Genomic DNA, 14,319 nt, shown 5'->3' with positions numbered 1-14,319 from the left:
ATCATGGGAGCTTTAAATGTTAGATACTTTGTAAAGTTTACAAGAACATAGGGCAGTAGGTTTGCATGATAACTGCGGTGAACCGCAGTGGCACAGTGGTGAGAGTGCAGTACTGCAGGCTACTTCTGCTGGTCTCTGGCTGCCAGCAGTTTGACAGATCGAATCTTACCTGGCTCAAGTTTGGTTCAGCCTTCCATCCTTCCAAGGTTGGTAAATGAGGGCCCAGATTGTTGGGAGCAATATGCTGGCTCTGTAAACCGCTTAGAGAGGGCTGTAAAGCACTGTGAAGCAGTATAGTGCTATTGCTATTGCTATAACCAAAGAAATTTAGAAACGTGTATGTTAACTAGAGTATCCCACCCATGATGATAGTGATGATGATGATTTCAGGATGGCAACAGATCATTTCTGTACCAAAAAAAGAGGAAATAATTTGCAGTTTCCTCCCATGTCATTATCGTACCAACCATTAAGCAGCTCTTTCCCCCAGCCTCAAGACATATTGGTATTTCATCTCTGGAAACACATTTGTATTTTTTCAGGGTTTGAGAATTAAGATATAAGATATATTATAACAGCCATATTGGTTTTAGAAAAGATTTTATTTTATCAAATTTAGAAATTGTTTAGGTAAATATATATAAAGCAAGGGTATTAGTTTAAGTTTTTGTTAAGGAAGTTTTAAGAATTAAAACATTCAATATTAAACTAGCAACTGCATCAGAAGTTTTACATAAATTTAAGTTTTATTACTTTTTAGTTATACTCTTTGGTATAACATAATTCAGATTACTTAAAGAAGAAGAAACAAGAGACAATATCAAGCTAGACTTTTATAGTACTGCAAATATGAAGATTTTAAAAATATCTTTATAGATAATGGGAAAAGAGAAAGCTAAATAAAGCAGCCTTAAAAGACTGTTTTGTTCCTTGTATCATAGCATTATTTTTCAATCATTCTTTAGAAACCTGGAAGGAGACCAGAAAATCAAACAGAAGGGATCAAGGAAGGACAGATTTCTCAGCAGGGACTACATTTTCTCAATCCAGATCTTAATTCTGAAGATAATGGGCAGATTCCTGCTACATTACCTAGTGTACCACTTCTGCACTATGGAAATCCCTACACAAGCCAGGAAACTAGAGGTTTGAGGATTCAGTTTTTGTCAATTAGTTGTACTAGGAAAAATTCCTTTGGAAGCATATCACAGGTTCTCAAAGCAATTTAATTAATTTGTAGTTGTTGATAAAAGTGGCTATTACTTTCAAGAATTTTAACTAAAGATAAAGGTCTTTCGGAATATGGCCTTTCAGAAAAGGCTTACCGTAATTTTATATAATCTGGTGTTCATCTCCTAATTATGATTTCAGGTGGAGCAGATGATGCTTTTTATCCTGATGACATCCAGAGGCCACCCATGAGAACAGCCTCTTGGGACCTTGAAGATAATGTGGTATGCAGTCAGCCTGCTCGTAATGTCAGTCGCCCTGAGGGTTTAGAAGATCTTGAGGATAATAATGTAAGTTTGAAGTTAAAATAACATTTATGTTTCTTATATTTAAGTTGTGCCTCCATCTCCCACCCAAGAATATCTAAATATTTATCTTAAAGTTTCCAGTTTAAATGAGGTGAACATAATATCTCACTTTAGAAGGTTCATTAAAATCAGTGGCATTCATTTATCATTGTGTAAGTCAGTTGTAGCATTTATTCAAAGAAATCAAAATTGATTTTATCTTTGCTAGTCAGTGCCTTTAATTACTATGTTTTTTCAAAGATTAAAGTGATTAAAAACATGGCCAAAGCACTAATTTCCACACATAGTTCTAAAATTGGAAATCTTTAAACTCTAGCTGGCCTGGGAGTTATGTTAAAAATTATCTTAATTGGAATACTGTACCGAAATCTATATTTTGAATTCAAAAGAATGTAATGGTGTTTGTATATCAAGAAAAGTGTTTCTGACAGAGTAACATTTAATTAATGTTAAATATTTAACAAATGTTCACCACACATGAACAAATTTCAGGTCAGGATTTTATTTCAGTATTTCTGAATAAAAAAAATTACCAGTAACACGAACATAATAATTTCTATAAATGCCTATTTCACATGAAGACATTTGCTAGCTCAAATAAAATGTGATAAAGCTGTAAAATAGATAACTATTATTTTGTGGTATTTTAGAATCCCTTGAATAAGAATTATTTTTTAAGAATCCTTTACTGAGGCAAATATTGTGATATCATGACCTATTAGCCCAGTTTGCCACAGTTAATCGCTATTAATCTTTTGAGAAACTGATCAGTGTTCAGGCAGCACAATTTTAGCCTTGGTGCGCAGTACTATTAATGAAGAAAACTTTATTTCCTCTTTTTGCCTTTTGCCTTCTGAGTCCATTACTGGGAGTAATTATGGAAACTCTCAGAACTTTTTTGGCCTATTTAACATCTTGAATGTAAGCGTAGTGTACTTGCCTACCTTTATTTCACATTTTGCATATTTAATGTGACTATTCTTGGCATAGTTACTACTGTAGGGTGACAGGTTTTTCTTCTCTCTAGATGTCTGCTGCAGTTTAATTAGGAGAGTGTTCTTTCTAATCTATGTGTACCCTTTTGCAAACCCAAGAGGAACAGAGCTTAAATCTTGTGCTCATTTGCTGACATAGCTTAGTTTTTGTAATGAGGCAGAAGGATCCTAATGTGCTCAAATGAGAGCTAACTTTGGGCAAGTATATGTCTTCTCAGAAATGGTTCTCGTCTTACATCAAATAGACGTTATAATATGGCTTTTCAACTTGTCAATAGAAAAAGGAATTAACTGGCTATGCAAAGATATTTAGCAGAAAAAATAGGATGCTAACTATTTTGTACTGGTATATAGGAATCTGACAAGCACCAATATAACACAGCTGATTAATTTTCATTTAAAATAAGCAAAAAAGCCCTTTTGTGTATGTGATACCTGGTAGAAGGGTTTAAAATATCAGTAAAGCTGTTCATTATTTTCCTTAATTAAAAAAAGAATGCTTTAGTGTAATATTGACTTCTGTTATGTTAGCCATAAAATAATTTTATTCCTAATCCTAATTGAATTTTTATGTGATATGCTTTGACCCTGTGCTGCCAACTGCTTAGTATAGGGCTCCTCAAACTAAGGCCTGGGGATCGGATATGGCCTGCCAAAGCCATTAATCTATCCCAACGGGACAATGAAGCTGTTCCACCTACATTGCCCCACCTGGAGGCTGGGGAGGCCAAAAGCGAGACACTTGGAGGTCTCAGGAGGCCAAAACAGGCCTGTTTTGGGACGGCACTATGGTTCTGGAGGTCAAAAAGAGGCCCATCTTTGGCCTCCCTGGCTTCCAGAGAGGCAGAGAGATTTAGGGAGGGAGGGAGGGAGGGAGGGAGGGAGGGAGGGAGGGAGAGAGAGAGAGAGAGAGAGAGAGAGAGAGAGAGAGAGAGAGAGAGAGAGAGAGAGAGAGAGAGAGAAACAGAAGTCCCTCATAGCCCCCCTCCCCAAAAGCAGCCACATCCATTCACTAACTTGCTTTCCACCCCCCAAGAGCATAACAAATTAAAGTTTAATTTGTGTGTATTGTATAATTATACTATATTGGCCACATGCACACAGTCACATGACCACTTTGTCACGCCCATCCAGCTGGTCTGCCTCTCCCCAACAGTCTGAGGGACCATGAATTGGCCCCCTGTTTAAAAAGTTTGAGGACTGCTGGCTTAGTAGTAGAAGGGCCTTTTCAAGCAGAGTTTATTTCAGAGATAAAAAATAAATTAGGTGCACCTAAATATCTTTCTTACATGGATTTAATTATGGCTACAATTATAATCATATAAATAAAACATAAGGAACTTTGGATTAATGAATACATATTGTATTCATGTTGTAATAGAGCAGTGGTTCTCAACCTGTGGGCCGGGACCCGTTTGGGGGTCAAACGACTCTTTCACAGGGGTCACCTAAGACTATCGGAAAACACATATTTTCGATGGTCTTAGGAACCAAGACACCAATTTTATGGTTGTGGGTCACCACAACATGAGGAACTGTACTAAAGGGTTGCGGCATTGGGAAAGTCGAGAACCACTGTAATAAATAGTTGAGAGCATGTATAAATTTGCTGCCTTGGTGTATATTTTTCTCGTTCTTTTTGTTATTACTGTAATACTGCAAATCGTTTTGTTGTTAAATGAATGTTTTGAAACAATATCTTTTCAGATATTTTTGAATTTTAATTTCCAATATTTATCACTATTGGTTGATCCAATTGGAGCTACAGGGAGTTTTGATTTATTAGTTAATGAATGCATTCGATCATCTTCATTATCTGAAAATCATATCATGAAATATTTCAGAATTATATGTTTGAAAGTGTCAGTAATCACTGACAATTGGAATGCAGCTTGGATATGTGTACCTATTTGATGTTTCTGGATACATTTATATTCAGGATAAATTTCTGTTGGACTAACCATGCTAATCAACTTTACTTCAGGCTGCTTGTGTGTCTTTAATGCTGCTAGCATGATTACCAGCAACAAAAATGAAGAAGGGAATTATTAAAATGATGAAAATTAAATAGTTTGGGCGATAGCTGTCACTGCAGGATGGCAAATTGTATCATTACAAATTGCATCCGTTTGCAATAGTGATACTCTCAAATTTGTAAAGAAACTTTATAAATCAGTAATTTGTCCATATTTTTTGTATTTATTTCATATGTTGCTCTAGCATATTCCTTGTTTAATATAGCTGTTCATAAAATGGAGGCTTACTTTGTATTATAAAAAACAGCTTTTTATTTTGAGGGGCTATGCAGGACTGTAGTCCCATTTGTGCTAAAATTGCTAGTCAAAGTATTAGTCTTTCTATTGAAGCGGTGTTTTGCAATGCAGGATGTTCTCTTCATTTCTAAAAGAGAAGGGGTGCGTTTGCAAATGGTTCCCATCATAGCTTCCTCAGCAGCACTTGCCAAGTTTTAATGGTATTGCAAGAAAATGTACAGCTTACATCCTCAGCAAGTCCTTTAAGAGACTTTTGCTCTTCTGCATTTGCAAGCGACAGGGATGAGACAAGGAAAAAGCTTCAAGGCAGCATTTTGTTGTTCTTTGCTTCAACAAAGAAAATGCTGGTTGTGAATTTAAGTAGTTATAGTAATAATAAAGATGACAACAGTTATGTGAGGAAAAAAATACATTCAATAAAATCAAACACTTGCTTTGCAGGTTGATGAAGCAAGTGCACCTTCAGCTCCAGATCCATCAGATCTGCACTTACCTGAACGTGGGACAGGCTTTTGTTTTGATTCTAGGTAAGGTACTAATGCCAAAGCTGTTTTCAAATTAACACCAGAGATTTCTTGCCAGCTTCCACTGTTATACATTATGTGATTGTGTGTGGATTAGGACAAAAATGAGTGAACTTTCACTGGAGTAGGTCCCAGATCTTGAACTCTAAGAAGAGTTGAATTTCAATTTTTTACAGTTGGAAAAATAATGATTTTCCATTCATTTCCAAAATTGGAATTATGATAAAAATACAGGGTCTTTGAATATAAAAATAAAGGTTTCCCTTGTCCAGTAGTTTACAGCTCTAGGGACGGTGCTCATCTCCCTTTCTTAGTTGTGAGAGAGCCAGTTTTGTTTGAAGACATTTTCCATAGTTGTGTGACATGACTATATGCTAGGACACTTTTAGCTTCCCACAAAAGTGGTACTTATTTATCTATTCACATTTGCAAGCTTTCAAACTGCTAAGTAGGTAGGAACTGTGGCAGGTAATGGGAGATTCCCCCCGCCCCTAATTGAGTAATGCTTGGATCTTGAACCTAGACTGGCCTGGGCTTTCCAGCTTGCAAGCTCCGCATGTTTAACTGCTGAGCCATAACTTCCTTCCTTTGAATATATGCTGCAGTTTCTGCATCTCCCTATTCTTAACTGTTTTTTATAAAACTGTTTTATATAATCTTGAAATCCTCCATCTGCTTCTTTAATCATCTTATCTTTAATATGCTGACATTTGTAAGCTACTCAGAAATTGCTGTAAAGCACCTTGGAGTAGTATATAACTCTTAAAACTATTGCTATTGCTGGTTATGTCAATTCACTTAGATAATAGCAATTGCAAAGATAATACTGTTGGACATTAAATACTGGTCTCAATTTCACTGTTATCTTCAATTCTTTCTCTTTTTATTCAAAGTTTTGTGCACATCAAGAAATGTCCACTCTGTGAAGTGATGTTTCCTCCTAACTACGATCAAAGCAAGTTTGAAGAACATGTTGAAAGTCACTGGAAGGTGTGTCCAATGTGCCGTGAACAGTTTCCTCCTGATTATGACCAGCAAACCTTTGAAAACCATGTTCAAACACACTTTGATCATGTTTTAAATTTTGATTAGGTTGGGGTATCATTATGCATTATACCAGATGACAGTTGCTTAAGGTATCTCAAACAAGGGAATGCTTCATAAATGATGTAAGCTTAGAAAATTAGTGACCAGCATTGCAGTTGATTAGAATAAATATTTGGCCTATTCCTCAATCTAGCATATAGCCAAATATGTTGTATCTGTCAATATTTATTCCTTGGCTAACAATTCATAAACATAGAAAATTTGCAGACTTGTCTCCAGAATTCAATTTGTGGTGGGATGACAGTTTTCCTCTTGCTTGTTCTAACATATTAAAGTTCATTTCTCAATAGAATGATGTTTTTGAATAATTTTATGTACATCTTTCTGCAACGTGGGTTTTTCATCTGTTGCAAATACATAGTTGTGTTGTGATTAAATGTTTTGCAGAAAAGCCTTACAATAGTATTCACCTTTATCATTATTATCCCAATTTTAAAACGTCCAATATACTACTAAAACTATAAGAATTACTGCATTTAGAGCTGCATAATGTGTAATAAAATTACAACCTTTTTGTTACTTAGTAAATTGTTTAAAACCCTTCAATAGATATTCAAAACTGTGTTCATACAATCAATATTTTTAGTATTTTATGCTTAGTACATTTCCCCTCTTAAATTTGTTGAATGTTTGTATATATCTAAACCACTATATTTTTAAGAGTTGCAGAAATCTTAAATAATTTGATCTTTTTGGATAAAAACATTAACTTTTCATGTTTTATGATAGCAAATTAAAGGAAAAAGTAAACTCTGTGTGATTTCATTTAATCTCCTTATATTTTTCAAACCTGTATCAAATCTTGCTTGAGTCTTCTAGGAAATGTTTTGTAAACTATTGCAGATGAAAAAATTGCCACAATCACTCTTTAATAGAATAAAATTATCTTTCACTTAATCATATTTGGACATCCTTTCATAGTCATTTTTTTTACAATGTCATAGATTTTGGGTTATTCTTACTGATACATTTCTACCCTACAAATTGTTTATCTGAGAGGTTTTTTGTTTTGCGTTATATTCCATAACAGTTATAATTTATGGGCTACCATCTTTTTGCTGTGTCCTATTCAGAGGATTAAGGTCAGATAATAGTGAGAATATTCATATTTGTTGATTGCTTTTGTTCTAATTAATTATTGGTTATTATTGGAGGTATGCTCAGCCAGATTTAAGATTTGGCACCAGCTGAGACTCCTGTATGGGGGGAGGGGTGGCACAGCCTTCACAGCCCTTGCTTTCAAAGTCTCTGGTTATGAGACCTTTCTGAAGCTGGGATCAATTGGGAATGTTGCTACTGCATCAGCTTCTCTGCTTGAGCTGTAGAGGCCATCTCCGGACTGGCAGCAATGTTCCCCAGACTTATGATTCTAGTGGGACTTCAACTTGCCATCCCTGAGTGTGATCTCAGAAGTGGTCCAGGAGTTCATGGCCTCCATGGCAGCCAAAAGCCTATCCTAAATAATCTTGGGCCTGACTTAAGACAGTGATCATTCACCAGATAAGATTTTCTTGTCGGAACAGTGGCAACATGATCCGGTGGGACAATATAACATCATCCCTGTCATGGTCAGATCACATCCTGGTGTCCATGACATTATCTTATACCATCCTCTCTGCAAGGAGGGCTGGTCCATCCCCAGTGACTGATGGGACCGATTGGGTTTCAGAGGGAACTGGAATGCATCCTGAAAGTTTTGTTTCATGGCCTGCCAAAGCCTTGGTAACCTCCTGGAATCAAAGGGCAGCCAGGACTCTGGACAGGACCACCCTTGTTGCCTCTCTTGAATCATTTTTCTAACTCCCCCTGTGGTTTATGGAGGAGATGGGGGTACTGAAAAGGATTAAGAGACTCCTACAGCATCACTGGAGGAAAATGAAGGATGACTGATCACACACGACTCAGAGCCATTGTTAAATCATTTCTCGTGATGATAAAGAGTGATGAAACAGCATAATTTCTCCACCCTTATTGAGTCCACAGAACATCAAGCCACAGCCCTGATCCGTGTCAACCGGTCCCTTCTGGGACGGGGGCTCAGTTGAATATCTTCAGGACACATAGAAATTGGTTCAACACCTAACAGAAAAAGTCACTTGGATTTGTTTCCACTTGAAACACAAACGGTACAGGTCTGTATGAGATGCTGGAGAAAGATATTTCCCAGTAATCTAGGAACAGTTTGAGCCTGTTGGACCTGATGAAATGGACAGATTCGTTAAACGGAGTTAAGTCCTTGTCTTGCCTGGTTGGTTAAAAAAAAACCAGGACTAGTACATGGATTCAAGCAGTGATAAATTCCTCACTGCAGAAGGGGATATTACCAGAAACTTTTAAGGAGGCACTGGTTCTTTCCCTCCTTAAAAAAAATATCACTTGATCCCATCTAGACAACTTTTGTCCAGTGCCTAGCTTCTCTTATTAGAGAAGGTGATAGAAAATATGGTTGCTTGGCACCTTTATATAGTCTTGAATGAAACATCATCTGGACTGCTTCCTATCAGGATTCAGGCCGGAGGACAGAAATGTCATTGGTCACACTTCTTGATGAACTCTGGTAAGAGTAGGGTAAAGATAATGCAACCATCTTTGCTCTTCTTAATCTCATAGTATTGTTTTGGGCCAGCTGCAGTATTTGGGAGTAGGTGACACAGCTTGGCACTTTACTTCCAAGGCTGGTCCCGATTGATACTGATAGAGAGGTCCAACCCATGGACACTTCTTTGTGCATGCTGCATAGTTGGTGTTCACCCCACCTCTTTTTAACATCAACCTGAAGCTGCTGGTTGAAGTTATTTGCCACCAAGGGTTTAGGATCATATTGATGATACTCTGCTTTACTGTATATTTCCAGGTGATCCAAGTGATGCTATTGTTGCCCTCTTGCAATCCCCTGACAAGACCAAATTGCTTTGAGTGCATGGAGTTTCAAAATACAGGATTTTAACTTCATTCTGGACGGAATTGCACTATTCTACTCTAGATCCAATCTGCAGCTTGACTCCTGGAGTCATGACTCTTGCTCAAAAGCAGCTGGCACTCATGATTAGGCAAGCTTTTGCATTTCAGGTTGTACCCCAGTTGTTGCCTTTCCTGGATTGGGAGTCTGTGCTCAGTCATTCAAGCCCAGGTCATTTTCTGTCTGGAATAGTGCAATGTACTCCTTTGTATTGAGAAGCTTCAACAGTTTTGGGGCACTTGGGGCGGTCCATGTTACTTTTGCTCCATGAGCTGCATTGGCTGCCAGTTTGTTTACAAGTGCAATTCAAAGTGTTGGCTATTACCGTTAAATCCCTGCATGGTATTGGTCCAGGTTATTTGAGGAACCATCTCACCAGGTTTGGCTCTCCCACTTATATTAGCAGAGAAAACATGCTGCAGGTGCTGTCATTCAAGTAATTATGACTGGCAGTGTCCAAGAGAAGCACATTCTCTGCCCTGGCTTCTGCTGTTTGGAACAACTCATGTGAGATTGTCTCCCATTCTTCGAACCTTCTGTAGAGGCCTGAAGACCTGCCAGATGGGAAAGCATCTCACTGGTGTTGATTAATGAATTAAGAGGCAATCTCCCCTCCCCTCCTGCACATCCTTTTAACTATAGTTCTATTTTTCATTGCAATTTTGCTTTTTATTGTTAGAAATATTTATCTTTTATTATTTTAATACTGTAAACTGGCCAGAGTCATTTGGAAACAAGATCGACGGAGAAAGGAAGAAAAAGAGGGAGATGGGGGGGGGGAGATAGATCACCCTGGTTTTAGTGGCAAAGAAATCTATTGCCTTTTAAAGGTTTTTAAATACATTTTGCTATAGAGTAATCATGAACAGACAGTGAATATATAATCTCTTAAAATATTTCTTTGAAACTGTATTTTTCCAAGTTTTCCTAAAAAAATATCTTCAGTTGAGAATAAACTATTCTATTGGTGAGAGATGTATTGGATCTCAATCCAATGGAATCCTGTTATATTTTTAAATTATAAAATATACTACGGAATAAAATTCTATTTATTTCCTGCTCTCACCTTTTTCTGAGTTTTGTTAAGTAAATTGAGAACATTTTATTGTGTGCCTTAGTAATGTATAGTATCTTTACAGTGCAAAGCAATCAAAGCTAATGAAACAACATTCAGTTTTATTTTGGATCAGAGGCAATTTATTAAATGTGATTTGATTAACATTTGTAAGCAGCTTTTATGGAAAGAAATTTCAATACACTTTATGGTGCTCAGTTCTAAAACAAACTTTGTGTGACTTCCAAACTTAATGAACCTTGTCCCCAGCAAAATATAAGAAAATATAATTTAAAGCACATTTTCACAGACACAGTACAATACATTCACTATACACAGTATAACAAAATAGTCCCATTTCCGTCTGTTTAATACTGCCACAATGACTATGTAGATAGTAATGGATTGTAATAGTGGAAAGAATTGACATGCAACATTATTTAACAGTTAGGTTACTCAGTACTTTTTACTGAGAGCACAATTAAATGAAGTCAAAATATTAAAGATGGATATAAAGCTTTACGTATAGCAATAGGTTGTTATATTATATACTGTTACATCAAACTATTACTGATGATAGTACATAGACCTTTCTGAAGGTGGGTGTAGGGTAACTTGTCTAAAAGAAGCTTACCTTCTTAAACCCTCATTATGAGAGATTTTAGCTGGAAAAAATCTTTCTTAGTGAAGAATCTGCCCACTCAGTGTTTATACATGTTCTAATCTAAAAGAAAAGAGACTTGTATTTCCCATGTCATTTATATATAAATACAAAATACACAGAAAAGGATTATCTGAAAAACTTAAAATAGTCTCATGCGGGAGACAAACTCCCAAGTTAGTATTAACTGAGCTTTTGCATACTAAAACTGTTAACTATTACTTTAAACAAGAGAATGCTGAAGGCAGGAGAGCATCAAATAAATGAAGCATTCAGGTGTGGTCTAGACCTAGGGAACTCTGTGTTAGAAGTCTACCTTGGAATTACCTGCTTCAAAAAGTGCTTCATTTCAGTAAGGCTCATGATTTCTCACAGTTCATAAAGAAATGTAATGCTAACCTGTAGAATACATCACATACAATAAGTTTGTTTTTTGTGTGTGTGTACATGGCCACACATTAGTTATATATATATACATACATACGTATGTATGTATGTATGTATGTATGTATGTATGTATGTATGTATGTTTATGTGTAGGTGTGTATCAGTGGTGAGTTCCGGATCCAGGTGCAACCGGTATGGTGCAACAGGGCCGGGGGTCCACCACATCAACGTCTTCAGTGTGCGTGCACTCGCGTGCACTGCACACGTGTGCACTGCACACGCATGAGTACTTACCATCCACTATGCTCTACGATGCTCCATCTGTCGGCGGAGCATCGCGCAGGCACCTTAGGCTCCGTGCGCATGCACGGAAGCCCTGAAAACCTCAAATACAGGTAAAGAGCGTGGGCGGGCGGGCCCTCCAGAACACCATACCGGAACGGTACCTGGTGCTCCCGGCAGGCACCAGTATGCCTGTACCAGGGCATACTGGTCGTAACCCATCACTGGTTTGTATACACACACACACACACACACACATCTACATATACATAACATTGCATATATATTACAAGTAGTCCTTGACTTACGACCATTCATTTAGTGACCAAAGTTATAATGGCACTGAAAAAAGTGACTTATGACTGTTTTCCACACAACTATTTCAGCATCCTATAGTCACATGATCAAAAGTTGAATGCTTGGCAATTGGTATTTATTTTTTGATGGTTGCAGTGTGCTAAGCTCATGTGATAACCTCTTGTGACCTCCTGACAAGCAAAGTCAATGAGGAAGCCAGGTTCACTTAACAACCATGTTACTAATTTAATAACTTCAGTGATTCACTTAGCTCTGGTAAGCCAGATCGTAAAAAACTCGCTTAACAACACTCTTGCTTTGCAAAAAAACCTTTGGTCTTATTTGTGGTTGTAAGTCGAGGTCTATCTGTACACACACACATGCAAAATCCAAAGGTACAACGAGAACCTCCCTTAACATAAATACTGTACCTCTTAACAATATGCCTCTTTTTTATTTGCAACAATGATAGTTGCAAGAATTGGCAACATAAATCATTTAAATTTATTGGCAATGAAGAACTAGAAAGTGCTTTAAAGACTCCATCTAAGATGAAGATTAATTTCTCTCAGAAAATTTGCACTTCATTTCCAAGTTTCTGCTAGTAATAGATAGCAGAGGCCAATAGCAGGACCAGGAAAAGATAGTCCTCAGAAATTTGAGTGGATTGTTAACATTAAATAACATAAGTTCTGTACAGATAGAAGTAGGAATTTTAATGGTAGACTGATCTACTAATTCACTGCAAAATTTTCAGCATTTCAAAAGACTAAAAGAATTTGCAAGATAATATAAAATACAGCAAGCACACCTTTATGCATGTTATTTGAATATGAAAATATTCTTCGAATATGTTAAACATTCTCTTATTTATAATTCCAATACCTATAACCTTACTATCCTACAGATATCTCTGTTACATAAGGCATATTAACCAGGTGGATAAAAGGGAATTCTTTTGGTTTTTGCAAGCACATAGGAACTGATGTATTGAATTTCTTCAAATACATTACAATCTCGGAAGTTATCCCAGTGCCAGGTTTTCCTCCCTTGTCCTTGTTTAATACTGTGGAACAGCTAAATATACAATGTTCCCTAATTCACCTTTGGGTGGGGTGGGGGGGCGGAAAAATACTTTTAAAAAATCTGTAGCTTTTAGCACCTTTGTATTAAAGTAATGTATATGGGCATGATGATTACATGTGCAAATGTACAAAATCATTAACTCTACAAAGATACGTCATTCCAAAATTACAGGGGGGAAAAATGTAAAGCATGCATTTAATTTCTTCAAAGGGTTGCTCAATGCTTCCCAGGAGAAGGTGGCTGTCTTCGAAATCAGCAACTGCTGGTGAGTATTCCTTGGCACATTTGTGACCAGCATCTTATTGCTGCATCTTCCTGATAATCTCAGCAGACACTGGTGGGTGGAAGTTGATTGTGTGGTGCCGCAGACCCTGAGCTGTCTTGTAACTCTTTCCACAGCGGCATTTGAAGGGTTTCCGCACCCGGATCTGTGTCCTGTGGCCATTCTTGGCATGATACTTTATACCATTCACATTCTATGACAGAAGATTGAACACAAAGACTTTAGTAGGGATGCTAGAAATATTGCCAGGTTGTTTAATTTTCAAAGCAAAGTGAATCTTAAAAAGCCTTTTAAATAATATATTTTACCAGGGATTTAGCTACAAATCTAATAACAGGACAGCTTGAAACAGGATATCTTAGCTGGGACTTTAAATGTTCATTTTTCTTGTAATCCTGATACTTCCATTGTAAGCTTTTTATCCTACCCTTATTTTCTTTTCACCTCCGAAATAAGCGCTTGGACTTTTTTTCGGGGAGATCTTATTATTTTTGAGGTGCAGAAGACCCCTTAACCTCAGCCCAGGACCCATGGATCAGCTGATCAAGAGTGGGCCGGAAATTTTGTTTATGTTTCTGGCACACTCTACCAGTCCTAGCGTCTCTGGGACTGCTGCTCTTTTTGCGGCCGCCACTAAAAGAAGGGGCATGGTAGCTAGGATTTGCGGGAGCGGCCTCCGTGAGGTCATTTGCATGGATCAGGGACGTGCGGTCAGGGGAGGCAAGGGAGGCAGAGCCTCATCTCTCTTCATGAAATAATAGTATATAATATTATATACGTCCGTCCGGCCGCACCCGGGAGCTGCAGAGGCAGAAATGTTGTTGACGCTCCCGGATGATGAAGCCACGAAAGCGACTGGGGAATGAGAACCTT

General features: G+C 37.4%; 2 protein-coding genes across 2 annotated transcripts in view; one reads left to right on the top strand and one right to left on the bottom strand.

The window, feature by feature from the left end:
* The window catches only part of TAX1BP1 (Tax1 binding protein 1), a 45,355-nt gene extending 38,016 nt beyond the window's left edge, over window positions 1-7,339 (top strand). The window contains 4 exon segments of the mRNA XM_081933475.1: window positions 966-1,146; window positions 1,372-1,520; window positions 5,248-5,333; window positions 6,224-7,339. Of these exon segments, the coding sequence (XP_081789601.1) occupies window positions 966-1,146; window positions 1,372-1,520; window positions 5,248-5,333; window positions 6,224-6,422 (615 nt within the window). The 3' untranslated portion in view covers window positions 6,423-7,339.
* A 3,237-nt stretch (window positions 7,340-10,576) lies between these two features.
* The window catches only part of JAZF1 (JAZF zinc finger 1), a 147,345-nt gene continuing 143,602 nt past the window's right edge, over window positions 10,577-14,319 (bottom strand). Inside the window, exon 5 of the mRNA XM_081933381.1 lies at window positions 10,577-13,639. Within this exon, the coding sequence (XP_081789507.1) occupies window positions 13,463-13,639 (177 nt within the window). The 3' untranslated portion in view covers window positions 10,577-13,462. The remainder of the gene's footprint in view (window positions 13,640-14,319) is intronic.

This window comes from Natrix helvetica, assembly GCF_964273705.1.
Source record: "Natrix helvetica genome assembly, chromosome: Z".
Classification (NCBI taxonomy): domain Eukaryota; kingdom Metazoa; phylum Chordata; class Lepidosauria; order Squamata; family Natricidae; genus Natrix; species Natrix helvetica.
The sequence above is the reverse complement of the archived record's forward strand: the minus strand, read 5'-3'. Positions and strand labels throughout refer to the sequence as shown.